General features: G+C 48.4%; 1 protein-coding gene across 4 annotated transcripts in view; it reads left to right on the top strand.

Annotated features, from left to right (window-relative positions):
* The window catches only part of Suv3 (Suv3 RNA helicase), an 84,746-nt gene that overhangs the window by 4,271 nt on the left and 63,609 nt on the right, over window positions 1-16,866 (top strand). For 3 of the 4 annotated variants that reach the window (XM_089578270.1, XM_089578269.1, XM_089578271.1), the window contains one exon: window positions 8,640-8,751. In XM_089578270.1, coding sequence (XP_089434396.1) covers window positions 8,640-8,751 — 112 coding nt within the window. Of the gene's footprint in view, window positions 1-8,639; window positions 8,752-15,632; window positions 16,151-16,866 lie in introns of those variants that run through there. The other variant, XM_089578272.1, reaches the window with a different exon arrangement.

The following is a 16,866-nucleotide window of genomic DNA, read 5'->3' as shown; positions in this document are numbered from 1 at the left end:
TTTTCAATTGGTTTTGCCTGTGATAACCTCTGGTTCGGTGCGGGCTTCCTCTCGCATTTATTTTTTTGATTTTTTTTATGTATTTCTTGAGAGATTTCTGATAAAGAGTTCGCTGATCACATTGCCTTGCTAAGTCACTCAGGAGATGAACTGCAAAGCATGATCAATAACTTAGACAGGCAGAGCAGAACGGTAGGTCTTAAAATTAACATGCAGAAAACGAAAGTAATGTTCAACAGTCTCGCAGAGGAACAGCAGTTCACAATTGGTAGCGAAGTGCTGGAAGTGGTAAGGGAACATTTCTACTTAGGGCAGGTAGTGACTGTAGATTCGAATCACGAGCGAATAACTATACTCCGTTTCGTACATAGCAGGCAACGCTGCCAAAACTAGCGCGCCTTTTCGCGCAGGCTAAGTCCGCATGCAAAAAGTACTTCGCCATACAACCAAAGCGAACACAAGCATATTTCGTAGCGACAAATCTTAAGTGCCATGACTGGCACCTCCAGGACTTTGTTTTACCTCTTGCCACATTTTTGTCCTGTGACTCGTCGAGATTTCGAGAAGCAAAAAGTACACGTGGTATGATACGCTGGTTGCTAGGGTGAATCGCTTTTACTAAATCCGCGCCCAAAAAGTAGGTCACACTCCGTGAAAATTATGGCTAGAGTGCCCGAACACTGAGCGCCTCACAGCTTCGACTGTGATTTTCAGTGCTGCCACATCTTTTTATACTGCTCTTTGTATTTGTCCAAACAATGACCGGAGTTTCGAGAAGAACGAATGATACGTGGCGGAGTAATAGGGTTTCGCGGACGCACTACTGCAGCAACCTCCTCAGCGTTGCCTGCTATGTATGCAGCGGAGTATAGAATAAGAATGGACCGGAGCGCATATGGGAGGTTCTCTGGGATCATGAGTGACAGTTTAACAACATCCCTCAAGAGAAAAGTATATAACAGCTATATCTTGCCAGTACTCGCCTATGGGGCGGAAACGGGGAGGCTAAGGAAAAGAGTTGAACTTAAATTGAAGACAATGCAGTGAGCTGTGGAAAGGAAAATGATGGGTGGAACTTTAAGGGGCAGGAAGAGGGTAGAGTGGGTGAGGGAACAAGCGCGAGTTAATGGCATCCTAGTCAAAATCGAGAGGGAACCTATGGTTCCTTAGTGTGAGTGGTTTCCAGGAGGGGGCAAGCGTAGCAGTGGGTGGCAGAAAGTCGGGTGGCCGGATGAGATTCGGAAGTTTGTGGGATAAAATGGCCGCACATGGGACGGGACAGGATTAATTGGGGGGGATATGGGAAAGGCCTTTGTCCTGCAGTGGATGTATTTTGGCTGATGATGATGTTGTATTTGCTTCGGGATGTCCATTCTTGTTGACAAGCTGTGTCACTTTTCTGTAGTACTTACTGTAGTGCTAGTTGGTTCATGTTATAAATTTGAATGGCGCAAAGGACACAAACAGAGGAAATAAAGGGTGGATAAAAAAGGGTGAATGAAAAGAGCGCCCAAGTGGAGGCACTCCTTTTATCCACCCTGTATTTCCACTTTGTTATTTGTAAACAATCTGCTTTCATGTTGGTTCCCATCCGTCATCTTGATGTTGTGTTATTGAAATGCCCTTGTAACCTGAGTGCTGGTTGTTTGTGGTAGCAATGGAACTAATCGCTTGTTTATTGTTATTGCATGTTCTCTCCTTATGTGACGTGAAGCAGTAAGCCTTGCATTAGTTCACACTTTGAATGAATAAGAGATTCAGTGGAAGTAATTGGACATCACTTCATGGGTAAAGGTGTACCGTGGTGCTTTCTGTCATGTGCAAATGAACTCCGTTGCTTTCTTGTGGGTGCCCTGTGCTCTGCAGTAAAACCTTGATATAACGAACACGGATATTACAAATTATTGGCTATATCGAACTGTTCTTAAATATTTCTAACAGATGCATGCAATTCTTACTTCATATATCGAAGGTTATTTGCCATAAAACAGATGTAACGAAGTGCTGAGCACCAAGCTGTGCCCGTTTGGGTGAGAGACAGCAGGCTATTCCTCACTACACGAGTGACTGATGGTGCGGCACGTGTTCGTGCCATGGTTCACGCTTCATCTCGAATTAGAGGGGCCTTATCTCGCACTTGCCAACAGCGCCAAGGAAGGTATAGCGGCATGAACAGGTGGCGGCGGTCGGCACCCATTTCTGCCTCTCGCACCCGTCAGTGGCGCCCAGGAACCAGTGGCATGGCTGGTTGTAGCCTTCCAGTAACCATCCTGTGTTCACATTGACCTTCATGCAGGTGGCGAAAACGACAACAGCTTTTGTTCTGGAGTTCCATTTTTCACACGACACCGCTGCGTAATTCGGAGAAGCCACCCTAGCTGGTGTTTGACCTGCCGCTGCCACATGCTGATGGTGCTGTGCGGGGAAGCCAACCCAACTAGCATTAGGTGTTTGGTTTTTTGGGGCATCTGCCGCTGCGAGCAGCTTCACAATGGCACTTTAAACTTCGTAAAAGGTCTCTCCTAGTTTCTGTCCTTTCACCGTCTAAATTGCGCTTTTCCGGTGCGAGTTCCTGGGGAAATTTTATGTTACGAATTAATCGGCTATAAGGAACTGTTTTACAATTATTTTACCTGTTCATTAGAATGAGGTTTGACTGTACAGTGCTATCGCGTTCAACTAGGGTTGGTCTAAGACGCACTGAAACTGTGACTTTGATTCATTGTACTGCGTGCACAAACTGAGCTTCAGGTTGCCACACTACAGAAAAGAAGCTGCAATGAAAGCTGAAGTGTTGGCGGAACCTTATACGACACCAAACTGTTCTTGTGCTGATAGGGATGGGGGCAGTTCCCAGCTGGCTTGCTGCTACAGTGCAGTAGTGCCTTATCTTAGCATGTGATCAGCATCCACACTGCAGATGGTGGCGCCAATGTGCAGCCGAGTGCAGTGGGCCGCCTACTGTTTAAAGCAGCTGTGGAGAAGTTAAGGCACTATTTTCGAAAGCTGCATGTCCTGTTCTGAGGGTGTTTCTTTTTTGTTGTCATGTGAAAGTCTGATTTGACCATTTTGACTTGCTGCTTGAATATTGTCCCTACTACACTGTCGTCTATCCTGGAGGTGGTTTGCATTGTTGACAATTCTTTGAGTATTCAGTATGCTGAGAATTCAGGCACATAGTGTCCATTTCCTGGTGTAACTGGCCTTGTCATAGCTATTTTTTAAATGACGAAAGAAGAAACAGATGCCCTAACAAGTTTGGCTGACCATATGCCGTGAATGCGATTAGAAAATTTTCATGAAGGATATTTGTCTTATGCTTATGTGGCATGCGTGAATGGAGGCTGGATGCAGTTAAGAATTATCGAGTGGACATAAAGTTTCATTTTCTCTTTTTGCATCGTGTGTTTTGCCGTTGTAGCTGTGTTGAAGCTTTCAGAGAAGTTTAGCCTTGAAATTCTGTTAAGAGCCGAGAACTACGGAGTTTGCTGCTAAACATGGTGTGCCTGCATCTTTGACTAATGGCTAAAGTCGGTACTTTTGAGTGGCTTAATTATCTGGGTTAACCAGGATGTAACAACATAGCAAGCAAAAGGTTTCACCCTTTGGGTTACCCACTGATTAATTTTCTGGGTGCTGTCTGGTATTTCTCCTGAAATTACATCATTTGTGTACTAGGATGCACTTTTGACTTGGTTTGGTTTTTGCTTAGAGGTGTGTACTGCTTCGTCCAAGCCAAGCGTTGATACTCATGTTCGTGTGTATGGTCCCGCACCAAGCACCTATTAAGACTGTTGGGCTTGGATTGCAGTGACGAAGAGAAGAGCAGTAGCAGTGACTTAATTGGCGCTTGCATAAGCCATCTCTTCTAAATCTTATCTGCTGGTACCTTCCAGTCTGTGTGCTGTGCCCGTAACATTAGAGCGGAACCCGCATATGTCAAACTTACAAAAGTTACGGCGACTTCCGCCTTTAAAGGTATGACGTGACAAGGTTCCCTTCAGTGGTTCCTCTTCACACAGAGTCTCTGTTCTCATTTATGCATTCTCATTATGCATTACACAACGCAGTTTCCGTATTCTTGTCTTTGAACTGTTCCACGCTCCAATATTCCTGTCTTTGAACTCTTCCACACTCCAGTTTGTGCACATGAGGGCCGCCGTGGTGGCTCAGTGGCTATGGTGCTTGGCTTCTGACCCGAAAGACACGGTTTTGATCCCGGCCGCGGCAGTTGCATTCGATGGCGGCGAGATGCTAGAGGCCCGTGTACTGTGCGATGTCAGTGCACGTTAAAGAACCCCAGGTGGTGGAAATTTCCGGAGCCCTTCACTACGGCGTCCCTCATAGCCTGAGTCGCTTTGGGACATTAAACCCCATAAAACCAAACCAAAACCAGTTTGTGCACATAATGCTACTCTAATCAGTATCTCGGTAATTAGCACGTCCCTAGTTCACTGCACTGATTACCACATTACTAAGCTTCAAATTAAGCCAACACCGCACACGCATCACCCCCCCCCCTCCAGCTTGTACCTCAGCCAAGTCAATGTGCTTATGCGGCCTAGTCCATAGCGTGCCTGGCTGGTGACCCAAGGGTCGTGGGTTCTAATCCTGGGTGAAGTTTATGGACACTTTTCTTTGCCTAAAAAAATCAATTATTTTATAAAGCAAGTAACTTGAGACATGCTCAATTCAAATTATAAGTCCTCTTTTCAGTTATTTTAATTCGAGATAAACGCGCATGACATGGGTTTTCTGCAACACCGCGGGCGGGTTGACGCGGGGTTTTCTGCTGAATGGGAGCCTTAATGGTTAAAAACGCTCGAGAGTTTGACATGACGTGTAATTCGATGCAAAAGTAGCAGTAAATTTAATAGCATGCAATCACATTGCAATGGAAATAATGTATTTCTGTGATAGCCACTTGCTGCGCACAGACTACCGGGTGGAAGAGTCATGAATTTTTTTTTGCGTTTCTTCATCTTCATTGTATGCAGATGTAGATTTTTCAACTTTATGGGTGGGCTCTGAACAGCTGAGAGCGTAGCCTTCTATCGACACGTATAATAGCGACGAACCCTAGTGAGCACTTGGAGCACATCAAGGCATGTGGACTCAGATTCTCCGAAAGTCCTCATCACAGTTCGCATCCTTTGGGCTCCCCCCCCCTCGGTCTCAGTGTTGTCGCCCATGGACCCAAAGTTGCTTGCTGCCCCCTCACAAATAGTGCGAGGAAATGCTGACTACTGGTTCCACAAATCATCAAGTCCAAGACAGCTTTGTCGAGCCTACTCAGCAAAGAATTTGCTCAGTCTTCCCCGGGGAAGCATACGCCAGATTGTCGAAAGCAATTCCGCACAGTTTTGACATCATTCCATGACCCACTGTGATGTGCACACGGAATTGTCAGACGATTTTTTGGAACGCAGTGTGTCGACAGTGGTGCGTCGGACAGCGGAGCGCCGCGCGTGCCAGCCCCGCGTTGCGCGTGTGCACTTGCGAATGGTGTGTGCGAGGCGGGAACGAGGTGCGGAGGGCTGACGTGTCAGAAAACTGAGGTGTGAACGAAGACACTGCAGCGAAGTCTAGTCATTCAAGCGTGGAGGGGGCAGCCGTCGGACGTTGGGTCCGTGCTGCTGGAGACTTCACTTGGATCACCGACGCAGGCCTACTGCATCCCTTTCAAGTTCGGAAGTGGCAGCCGATGGAGTGAGGGTCCGTGCTGCCGAGGCTTCCTTGGATGGGCTGCATAAGCTTACGGCGTATCGGGATGCCGTCGACGGGACCTGGCTTTGGTTTTCCTGCTGCAGCTGCCCAGTTCTTGGGGGCGGCTGACAGGAGTTCATCAGCGTCTCCCGTGTTCATCTCTGCTCCTTACTACCTGGCTCTGTACCACCGCTTCCTTCGACGCAACGCCAGCGACGCATCGCAAGTCATCAACCCGCGTCCTTGCTGCCTGCAAGGCATTCCCGCTTCACCTGGGACGCTTTGTATCTGATGAACTCTTTCCTTTTATCTGTAGCGTTGTATGCGTGTCGGGTGTGTGTTTTTCTTGGTGTTTTCGTTTTTTTATTGGCTCCTTTCCATTGAAGTATAAACACAGCTTTGTATTGTTTTGTTTTCTTCTTCGAACCTGCACGTGATAGCGTTCCCCTCCAGCAGTCTGGGACGCGTCACCCAATTCGCGACACCCACGCAATGTAGACAGGGCTCCGAAAAGGTCAACTCTTAGGTTTTTTTCAATCCTCTGGTTCTGCAGGCACCTCTCAATCAGACGTTTGCTGTAACCATCCTTCACTGTGCGGATTATTCCCTGGGCCATAGACTGAAGCACTGACGTAGCGTTCGGCAGTAGGAAGCGGAGTTCAGTGTTGCTGAAACTGGTGCTGCTGAGCAGTTGTCTATGAGGAGGCAGTTGTTGCGGTCTTGGCCTACCAGGTCATTTTTCCAAGACTTCAGCCATTTGGCAAAAAGTTTGCAGGTCATGCACACTTTTTGATTGCACAAGTAGGTCTCCAGAACTGAGAGCGTGTTGTGCAGGCATTGTGGAGACTTTCTTTTTTTGAGCACGAGTGGTCGAAGCTTCGTCAGTCCATCCACGTTGGTGACGAGCAACACTTCTTGTCACGACACACCATTGTCTTGTTTGGATGCATCTGTCGAAGTAATGCAGTTTCAACTGCGTTGAAGATATCATGGTGCTGATACCTTGCTGTGATGTTGCCCCAAGTTTCTTGAATCCACTTGTTCACAGTGCCACGTCCATGGCACGGCTCTCAGCAGTGACTGCCTTGATGGCAATTTCGTGGCATTCTTAAAAGCACTGCAGCCAACCGGAGCCACCATGGAAGTTGTGTCTGTTGAGAACAAAAGCACAGTTCTTTGCCCTCTGCTCAGTCATGGGGCTGGAAACAGGAGTGTTCTGTGATCGAACGTCGGGGAATCGTTTGTACACAGCTGTCTCAACATCTTCATACACTGCAGTGTGTACATGTCTGGCAGTGTTTTCTCCGCTTTAGCCCGAATGTCAGCCTTGTTCTTCTATATGGTGCTCAGCAGGCTTCTCGTAATAATGTACGTGGTGGTGATTTTAGGTTTCTTCACACCTCATCCAACTTGCTTAACCCTCTATAAGGCTCAAGCTGTATGCATATCTCGCATGCATACAAATAGTAAAATTGCAATGACTCTAGAAATTGAATGACATCACTCTTAAGCCGTTTTGACCTCTGGTTTCATAGGAAAAAGAATTACACATTTTTTACCGATGACTTGTAAAAAGACCTTAAATATGGTGTTTATCTGTGCCTTAGTCTTGTGAACATAACTTGTTTTAAAATTTAAATTTGTTTAAAAAAGTATTATGAGGCAGTTGACTGATTAAAAATGCTCAGGAACTCGACAGTTTTTCGAATCTTATTTTTTGTGCCGTAATGGGCCTCATAAAACTCTACACTAACATTTGTAAAAACATGCAGAACGTCAAGGAGACCTATTAACGAAACAAAAAATGCGCTGAATGGTTATTTATAGTTTGGTAGCATTCGCCTTACAGAAATAGGGTACATAGGTGCACCGTTGTCAGTTTGCTGGCACTTGAAGGAAGTAAGACAGCATATGTCCTGCAAAGGGTTGATAACTTCCAGTTTCGTGGACAAGGGAAGGTTTTGTAGTTTCCCTGCTGGGCAGTATTATTTTTATTTCTTCTTATCTGGCCTTCCCAGCTGCCATTGTGCATACAACAGAAAGCGTGTATGATATTCCTGACGGCTCATTATACAAGTGATAGTGCTGGCAGAACTGGTGCAAAAATGCATAATGTGGTTGACTGGCTACGCGCCCATCGGTTATGTCGGGAAGAATCTGTGTCATGATTGGTCGGCCTGTGCTACGTAGCACCCACAGGTCCTTGTGAAAGTGCTGAGGGAAAGCCAGCTTCTTTACTCGACCAGTGTTGTCCGAGGCTGGATCTATTGGGTGTGACGACTGATTTTTGTACAATGTAGCCATGCATTTTCCTTTATGGTGACATTGTAGCTTTGCAGAGCTCATAGGATAATTTGGTCTAACCGATTTAATCGGGTTTGACTGTTGTAGCCGACTTGGAAGTCCTCCACTCCTACACATGCAGGGTCACAGTGCCTTTTCTGTGAATAACTTGAAAAAGGCACATGCATTAGTCATCACATTTTCATGTGTCTGATTAGACGGAGGCATTTCCTGCTTGTACATTTATTTTCAGAAACAGTTGAAATAGCCGTGGTGGCTCAGTCGTTAAGGCGCTCGTCTACTGAGCCGGAGTACCCGGGTGCGAACCCGACTGTGGCAGCCCCGTTTCGATGGAGGCGAAGCGCAAGAGGCGCCCATGTGCTGTGCGATGTCAGTGCACGTTAAAGATCCCCAGGTGGTCGAAATTATACCGGAGACCTCCACTACGGCACCTCTTCCTTCTTTCACTCCCACGTTCCTCCCTTCCCTTACGGCGTGGTGCAGGTGTCCGCCGATATATGTGAGACAGATACTGCGCCATTTCCTTTCCTCAAAAACCAATTGACCAATTCAGTGCATGATATTTGTGAAGTGAGTGCATGTGCTACAAGTTTCAGCAACAAGAAAAAGGGTGTCCACATGTTTTTCAGGGCACGCCATGTGACCTGCTGACGGGGGAGGAGCGCAGGCATGCATTGCCCGACGGCCAGCCTGCTCCTCATGTGGCTTGCACGGTTGAAATGGCTACAGTTCACACCCCTTGTGAGTAGAACACGGTTTGACCCACCCTCCTCCTCCGCAGTCCACAGCTTGTGTCCATGTGTGCTCTGGTTCCCTGGCAGGTGCACACCTGCTGACAGAGCATCCCAGCTACCAGAAGCTGGGAGGAGTAACTGCTCATATTGGTGCATTAGTTTTATTGTGAACCTGTTTTCTTTAAAAAAAATGGAGTGCATGTTTTGAGTTTGGCACATGTGGCAATGCTCCATTAGCTGGGACACCATATACAGGGGTCTCAAATCTGTATTGCTATGAGGGTTGCATTGAGAAAATTTCCTCTTCTGCGGGCCAGGAGCCAGAAAATAAGGGCAGGGGTGGAGGGCGGTGTGGTAAATAAAAGAAATCAGTGGCAGGGGAAGCAATATCTGGCTTTAGGTCTTGTATTGAGATGGTTTGTGTGGTGGCTGTGAGGTCTGTCGCCCTTGAATGCAGAGCATGCTTTTTCACTTTCAGTTAAGAGAATAAGTGCTTTCACAAGTTGTGGCAGCTTTGGGGCAGTTTTGCGCCCTGCACTCCCACTTTGCAGGTGCTGTGTTTTCGCCCGCTAACTGCTGAGGGGTTCGTGCTCGATCGGAACAACGGGAGGGACGGCAAATCGTGTACACTCTTATGTTATTTATTACAACTTGCAGATTAATGCACAGAGCAGGCCAGCTAGCTACAAAACATCAGATGAAGCATTCCTCGGAAGTAGAAGGGCTTCCGGCCTACTGTCTGGAGCAGGAGGGCAGCTTCAGGGGTATCGGCGGCCAACGTTTGCCCAGAATGGCAGCCAGGTCTTACCATGCGCACCACATTCTTGGGGGGAGGTGGCGAGATCACGCGCTCGCTGGAGTTGCTTCATTGCCCGGAACGGGAAGTCCAGTGTGTGGGATCTTCCTGTGCGCCTGCTGCGGGAGGTGACCAGAGGGTGCGACCACAACTGCTTGCAACGCTGGCTGGCTCCTGGAGAAACTCTGCCCAGCTCTGCAGAGTGCAGTGTAGCCATCTAGATCTCCCCCACGCTTGTCCAGCCAGTGCTGTCCCCTCTCGATGCATGATGGTGGTGACGGCCTGCTGTGTCGAGACGGAAGGGGAAACAGGTTTTCCACAAAAAATGTGCCCGCCATGTGCTGTGCTGTTATATGGCTGTATGTGCTGTGCGTTGACTCGCACAGCAAAGGGTAAAGAGAAAATTTTGAACTGTTTGGAGAGGCTGTTGGCACCTTGAAGTCGTATTTGAAATTCTTCCTCGAGATTGTGGAGCTATTATGTGAAAACATCGCATGATTCTTGGCAGCATGCCCTAGTAACTTCTGAGTTGGAAAGTGGTCCAGCTTATTCACTCTTATCTGGTGTTTCTGCAGCAGTGATTTTATCCGAAATGCCCAAATGTCCTCGCTCATTTTCGTTAAAGTTTTGAAGCGAAAGCTTCACTACGCTAGGGAAAGCCAGTTTCGGGGTGGCCCCAAGTTTCACCTTCAAATGACCTTCATAACCAAAGCCAGTGCCTCCTCTATTTTTACAATGCCAGCCGCATCGCCCGCTTCGCAATGGGAGCTGTCGGTACGCCTCATTTCAGTTAGTTGCTGCGCTGCGGCGATAGCCAGATGGTAGCACTGCTTCCGTGATGCTTGCGAACGTTTCAAAAATCGTCTTCGTCCGTCCGCTTTCCGTCATCAGGCGCCAGTCAGATGGTCCTTTCCCCCACCGGAGTAGAGCAGGTGCGAAGGCTAGCCGACAGGGGAGAGTGGTAGAAAACGAGGATAAGCCAGGGCCTTGGACGGTTGGATCAGCTGTACTCGGCAGGCATTGTAAAAATAGAGGAGGCGCTGCCAAGGCCGATGCCTTGGTGCCAACATTTAAAGGAAAGGTGCATAACTGGCCCTCTGGGAAAGTGGACACCTCAGTCACGCTTTAAGCTACAAAACCGATGGAGCGGGAGCTTCGAAAGCAAAAGAAAGACGCATAACTGCCCCTTGGAACAGTGGACACTTCAATCGTGCTTTAAGCTGCGTGACGGTAGTAACAGATGTACACTGCATGTGTTGGCATTAACAACGTTGTGGAAGAAACGTGGCATTGAAGCCATAGGCCGTTGGTGTTTCAGACTCCGATGATTTTAAGCAAAGGAAGTGCGCATAACTGGCTCCCTGAGTTAGTGGACGCCTGATCGCGCTTTGAGGTACGTGGGGTGGTGAGAGAGAGAGAGATGGGGGCTGCATGTGTTAGCGCTTACAATGTTGTGGCAGCTTTGCGGCACTGCAGCAATAGGCTGCAGCCTTCATTGGGTGAGCAAACTCTCGCGATCACCCATTAACTGCTACCTGCCAGGGTGACAGGGTGGGCGCGCTGCCTATCCAGTGTCCGGAACTGATGCAACGTTACAGACACCAAACCACGTATAGTTGCCCAATACGCCATAGCTTTCGTTCTCTAACCAGGTTCAGCAGTAGTTGAACCGCAGCTTATTTTTTCCTAAAGGTTTGCATTCAAGATGTTCAGGTAATCGCACGTCTGTGAGCAATGCAAGGGAATGAAGCCACTGCTCATAAGACAGCTCAGCAATTGGCTTAATTTTCTCCTTCAAGAAGCTGTCGATTTCCTCTCTCTGAAGTCAAAAGATCTCTTGAGCACTTTTCCTCGGCTCAGCTAGCACACATCCGTGTGGTACAGGATCCAGAGCACTGCATGGGCCACAAAATGGGCTGTTTCGCCGCTCCAGGGCTGGGCCCGAGCGTGAAGTTGCAGTTGCAGGCCTGTGCCGGGCCCAGGTCTGCACACAGAGAGAGGGGCTGTGTACATTATTGCAGGGTGAAGTGCACGGTGCGTTCTAGCGGCAGGGAAAAAAAAAAATTACTGAGCACTTATTTTTGGGTTCTGCTGTAGCTGCATTTTCCTCATCCGAGAAAAACTGCAAACAATACTGAAATTTTTTTTTTAATGTGAATGCATTATGTGGCTCATTGGCAATGAAACCCAGCATTGGCGCTGACTGGCAGCAGTGGTCCCAAAAATCCCAGATGACGTGACCATGGTATCAAAGAAAAATAAAATTTCTTCCGAAGATGTGGGGAATTGAACGCACGACTTTCAGATTGCAAGGTGAGCATGCAATCCACGGGTCACAAAACCACGTTGCTTCTAGGCGAATAAAGGTGAACCTAGTGTATGCACTGTCTTATAACTTTATGGTAATGAGTAGGTGTGTTGTTAGGAAGAAAAAAAAAAGGGCAGTAAAATAAAAAACAATGCTTTTGCATTCAAAGCACGCAAGTAGTCATAAGTGCTCTCCATAATTTTTTGGCTGTTGCCAGGAAAGTCTCTGGAACAAAGGAATCCGGGCTCTAAACGCTTTCCACTGGCTTATTTATTAGTAGTACTACTTTTTCTTGTCAGCATGGAATGAGAGAAAGCTTATTTATGGACCAACGGCATTCACAGTGCTATGTACCAGCAACTTCGGATGCACGCTGCTGGCCTGGCTGGATGCGGTTGATGGGTCAGTTGACATATCTGTGCCCTCGGCTACTGGGAAGTGTTTCTTCTTCCATGCCTTTTATTATCATATCAGTACTTTCGCCTCATACGAGACAAAAGTTAGTGACTCATTGTCGGGGATAAAGGCAAAGTGGGAAGTTACTGCCCTTTAGTTTTTACTGAAGTATGGCTAGCTGCTGACTGTGGGCAACCGGCTCGTGTAAGGTCGTCAACGTCTGGATAACGATCGAAAGTGGAAGGAAAAAAAAAAAAGCTCTTAACAGACTTTTTGTGGAAATTTCTTAGTCAACTTCTCCGCAAGCCTTGCTTTCCAACCAAAATAAAGCCAAAAACTGCACTCCCAGTTTTCGTGGAAAAGAAAAACAGTATGTGCCCCCTTCTGCGTGAACTCCAGCTGGTCGCCATTTCAGGATGGCTCGGGCAGCTATTGAAAGGGCACAATTGTTAATACCACTGTCACATATCCTCAAAAGAAAAAATATAGCCTTGGAGTTGTTTGGTGCCTTGCAACTTGTGCGCTCTTGAAGGGAGCTGATGCCCGTTTGAAGTTCATGCAGGGTAAGGGGCCCGTGCCTCTTTTTGTTTCCTCCCTGCAGGGGCGTCTGTAGCATGCAGATGATGATGAGTTGCGACACTACGAGTTCTTTAGCACTTGTAAGCTCAGCCGCTGCGCTGGCTCAGTGGTTATGGTACTCGGCTGCTGACCCGAAAGACGCGGGTTCGGTCCCGGCCGTGGCAGTTGAATTTCTTTGGAGGAGAAATTCTAGAGGCCCATGTACTGTGCGATGTCAGTGCACGTTAAAGAACCCCAGGTGGTCGAAATTTCCGGAGCCCTCCACTACGGCGTCTCTCATAGCCTGAGTCGCTTCGGGACGTTAAACCCCATAAACCGACCAACCAACCAACTTGTAAGCTCAGCCCACCCCTGTCTCACCATGCGTGGCATTTGCCTGTGTCCGGGGAAAAGGGGATCCTGGTGGTTGAGCTGACACCGGGTGTTGGGCCTTTAAGGTTCCTCGGCAAAGGCAACTCACCATTTTGGCCCCCGCTTCGTGTAGACAGCACCTGTGGCCTGACCTCTGAAGGAAATTGGCAGTTTTCTTTTTCTGTTAAGGGGGTAAATACGTTTTCCTCGCTTCACTGCGGCATCGTTCAAACCGCCAGTCCATAATCGCACATGCTAACAAGCGCACGCCGACCGCGGCGGGCCTTGCTCTGACATGAACAAAGGAACGACGCTATGGCTGATGCAAGATGGCATTTATTGCTTCAACATCAATAGCGGCAACAAAATATGCTATGGAATTGAAGTCGTCTGACTAACCAGCAAGGGCCCCGCCGTGGTGGCTCGGTGGTTACGGCGCTCGGCTGCTGACCTGAAAGACGCGGGTTCGAGCCCGGCCACAGCGGCCGAATTTCGATGAAGGTGAAATTGTAGAGGCCCGTGTGCTGTGCGATGTCAGTGCATGCTAAAGAACCCCAGATGGTGGAAATTTCTGGAGCCCTTCACTACGGCGTCCCTCATAGCCCGAGTTGCTTTGGGACATTAAACCCCAATAAACCAAACTAACCAGGAAGGTTATTAGCGAATGTTCGCCCACGCTTAGGCAGAAAAGAAGCTCCAAGGCTGGATGGGCCACGCTTGTGGGAAAATGTGTCATGTGCGGCCTCGCCTCGCTGGCGGAAAGCAGACAGCCATGCCGAAACGTCTGCCGAGCTGAAAAGAGTTGTCTCCCGTGCGTGTGCAGCAGCCACACTATCCGTGGCGCTCGTGTTGCTGCGACTCAAGTGTCCTCCCTTGTTGGTTAAGGTAACTAGAAAGGAGGACACCACAGAGAAGCAAACCAAGGGGCACAGAGTGAGGAGAGTCCCCATACTGACAAATGGTGACCTTTTGCTTGAAGTCGGAATCAATACCCAGCATGCAAAACTCCCAGACATTGACTCCTTTGGGGACACACTTTTCTCCATAAGTGCTCACAGGACATTGAATACATCCAGAGGAGTGATCTCTGAAAATGTTTTCATCCCTCTTAAAGGGACAGTGAGGAGAGCACTATTAATATTTTTTTTATAGCAAAATCCGATCGTTCAGCATGTCATGGCTTTGTTGCCACTTGGCCGGCAGTGAAAGATGCCTTTATTTCTAAGAAATTTGGATTCGAAGTTGAAAAAGTTTTTCCCGCCGCTCTGATTCAAACTTGGGATTCTCCTATGACGACACAGGACTAAGTAAGTGACGTGAAACATGACGTAACGCAGACTCCGTGATTTCTAGCGGCCAGCGCTGCCTAGCAGCAGCCGAAACGAAAGCTACCGCCGGCCGCACGTTGAAGGCATCTGTCGGCTATTGCGGCCGTCGCTACAGTCGCTTCGGTTACGTTTGCACTGGCGTTTTGCCAGCGTTACGATGCATCTCGTTCTCGAAGTCGTCAACGAAGTTCTCGCAAATAGACGCCTTTAGCATACCGTGTACCTTGTTACCGCTAGCGGAATACCGGGAGCCCCCCTAACGCCGGTGAGCAGGCGCTGATTGGTCCCGATGCTTCAGGCGCGCGCGCAGCTGCCGGGCACGTGGCGCCATCTGGCGCCGTCAAGGAGATTTGCGCATGCATTGGCTGCGCCTCAGTGATTTGTGGCTTCTCGGGTCCTAGAGTTGCTAGAACCATTGGTTCTAGCAACACTGCTTTGTCCTATGACGTCATCACGCTTGTACTTGCGAGTTTGGCCTATGGCGGCGATACCTGTATTTTGGTTCTTGCTCTTTTCTACGTTACAAGAGCTTTGTTGTCAGTATGAGTGGCGTTTTTGTAATCAGGAGCTGGTACTCTGCCGATACAAGCCAACTTCAATTTATCCTCAGTGTCCCTTTAAGCCTGTTTCACATGCAAGCGAAAATGCTAGCAAATCGTGCCGCGGCGGCGGAAAATCCTGTTTTTGAGTTGTCGCTGCGATGAGTGGCGAGGTTTCAACAAGTTGGAAATTTTCGCTGCGACGCGCCGCTCAATCGCTCAGTCGCTTGCATGTGAACCAGCCTTTACTGAGCTGGAAATGCTGGAAGGGCTGACTGACCAAAATTTGATAAATGTTTATAGAATTCAAATCCTGAAAGGCAACAAAGAAATCCCAAGCAAGCACTTGCACCTCAAAATTGAAGTCAGTCTGTACATCCCCAACCTCCATAGGGGTTTCAAATGATGGAGGTATGACCGTGGCTCACAAAGTGGCCACTGCCTCCAGTTTTGTGCCAATTGTGCCTCCAATTATCACTAATCCATCGACTGCGATGCTGTGCAGACTGTGAAGAGATCACCCCACTTACTCCATATCCTGCCCATCCTGGAAGAAAGAGAAAGAAATCATAAGAACTAAGGAAAATATCTCTTTTCACAGAAGCATGAAAGTGATTCACAGAAAGATTCTTGTTCACCACAAAAACAAATTTTGTCGATGTGGTGTGCAAGCCGACGAACTCGCGATCGCCGCAGACCAGCTACCTCCTAGCGACCTCCCAAATGCACTGGAGGACGTGCGAGTGGTCATCTACGATCACCTCCGACAGCAGCCCCCCCCCCCCCCCCCACATGGCACGAGGGGAGCGCATCGACAGCATCAGTGGCCGCTCCCTGGCACGGCTGCAGCGCGCGTTGTTCCTCCGTGTGTGTGTGTAAGATGTGTGTGGCCCGGGGACAGACGGGTGTGCCACAGACTAGCTACAAGTGACGTGTGTGGCGATTGTGGTGCAGTTGAAACACTGGACCACTTGTTCCTCAGCGGTACCACGTTCGCCCAACCCTGTTGCATCCTGCTTGCGGCCCACAGGGCGCAGGGGCTCATCCCGGACAGTGTATGGGCGCTCCTGTGGACGCAGGGCACTTCGCGCTCCCGTGGGCAAACTCTGGTGAGCCTCTGTGTGTGCTTTGAATAATTGGCTTGACGTCCCATGTGTTCCGCGCCAGGAAGTTACCCGCAATGACAAAACGCTCCGCGTGTGCTACCTTCGGACGCTTTGCAGCTGGCCGTCCCCACACCAGCTTATTTGTACAGTTAGCCCCGAGCAAGTGTTTTTGTCGTGCTTTTTCTTTTTTCTCTCACTTTTTGGGTGCGGACTTTGCCTGCTAGCTTTGTGCTAGCTAGCTTTGGCAGCATTGACTGCTATGTATGAAACGCAGTATAGTTTTAATCAGAACGTTAGTTGACTCGCTTGTCTCACCCCATCCTAACTTAGGTTCTAAACCCATTAAAGCATGAATACATGCAATAAGGATATATGCTGCTTGGAAAAAAACAGCGCTAAGACGAAGGACAATGAAAAAGAGTACAACAGGATAGTCAGCGCCGGTCCTGTTGTACTCTTTTTCGTTATCATTTAGAACAGCAGCCGGTTCAAACAAGTAACTTCTGAGGCAACTCTGTCAAGCTCTGATTTATTCCCACTGCAGGAAAATGTCATTTCTTGCCACAAATTTGCATGATGTGACAGAACTTTCTTGATACCGATATTTTCATCATTATGTGTTTCTTGTTTCTGGAGCCAACATACAAAGATGACATTTATTCGGTGTGCAAAAGTTAGGGGATACATCCAAGTCTCGACTCATGTAATAATCAAAGTCG

Source organism: Amblyomma mixtum, chromosome 3 (assembly GCF_055824585.1).
Source record: "Amblyomma mixtum isolate Tamu chromosome 3, ASM5582458v1, whole genome shotgun sequence".
NCBI classification, from domain to species: domain Eukaryota; kingdom Metazoa; phylum Arthropoda; class Arachnida; order Ixodida; family Ixodidae; genus Amblyomma; species Amblyomma mixtum.
The sequence above is the reverse complement of the archived record's forward strand: the minus strand, read 5'-3'. Positions and strand labels throughout refer to the sequence as shown.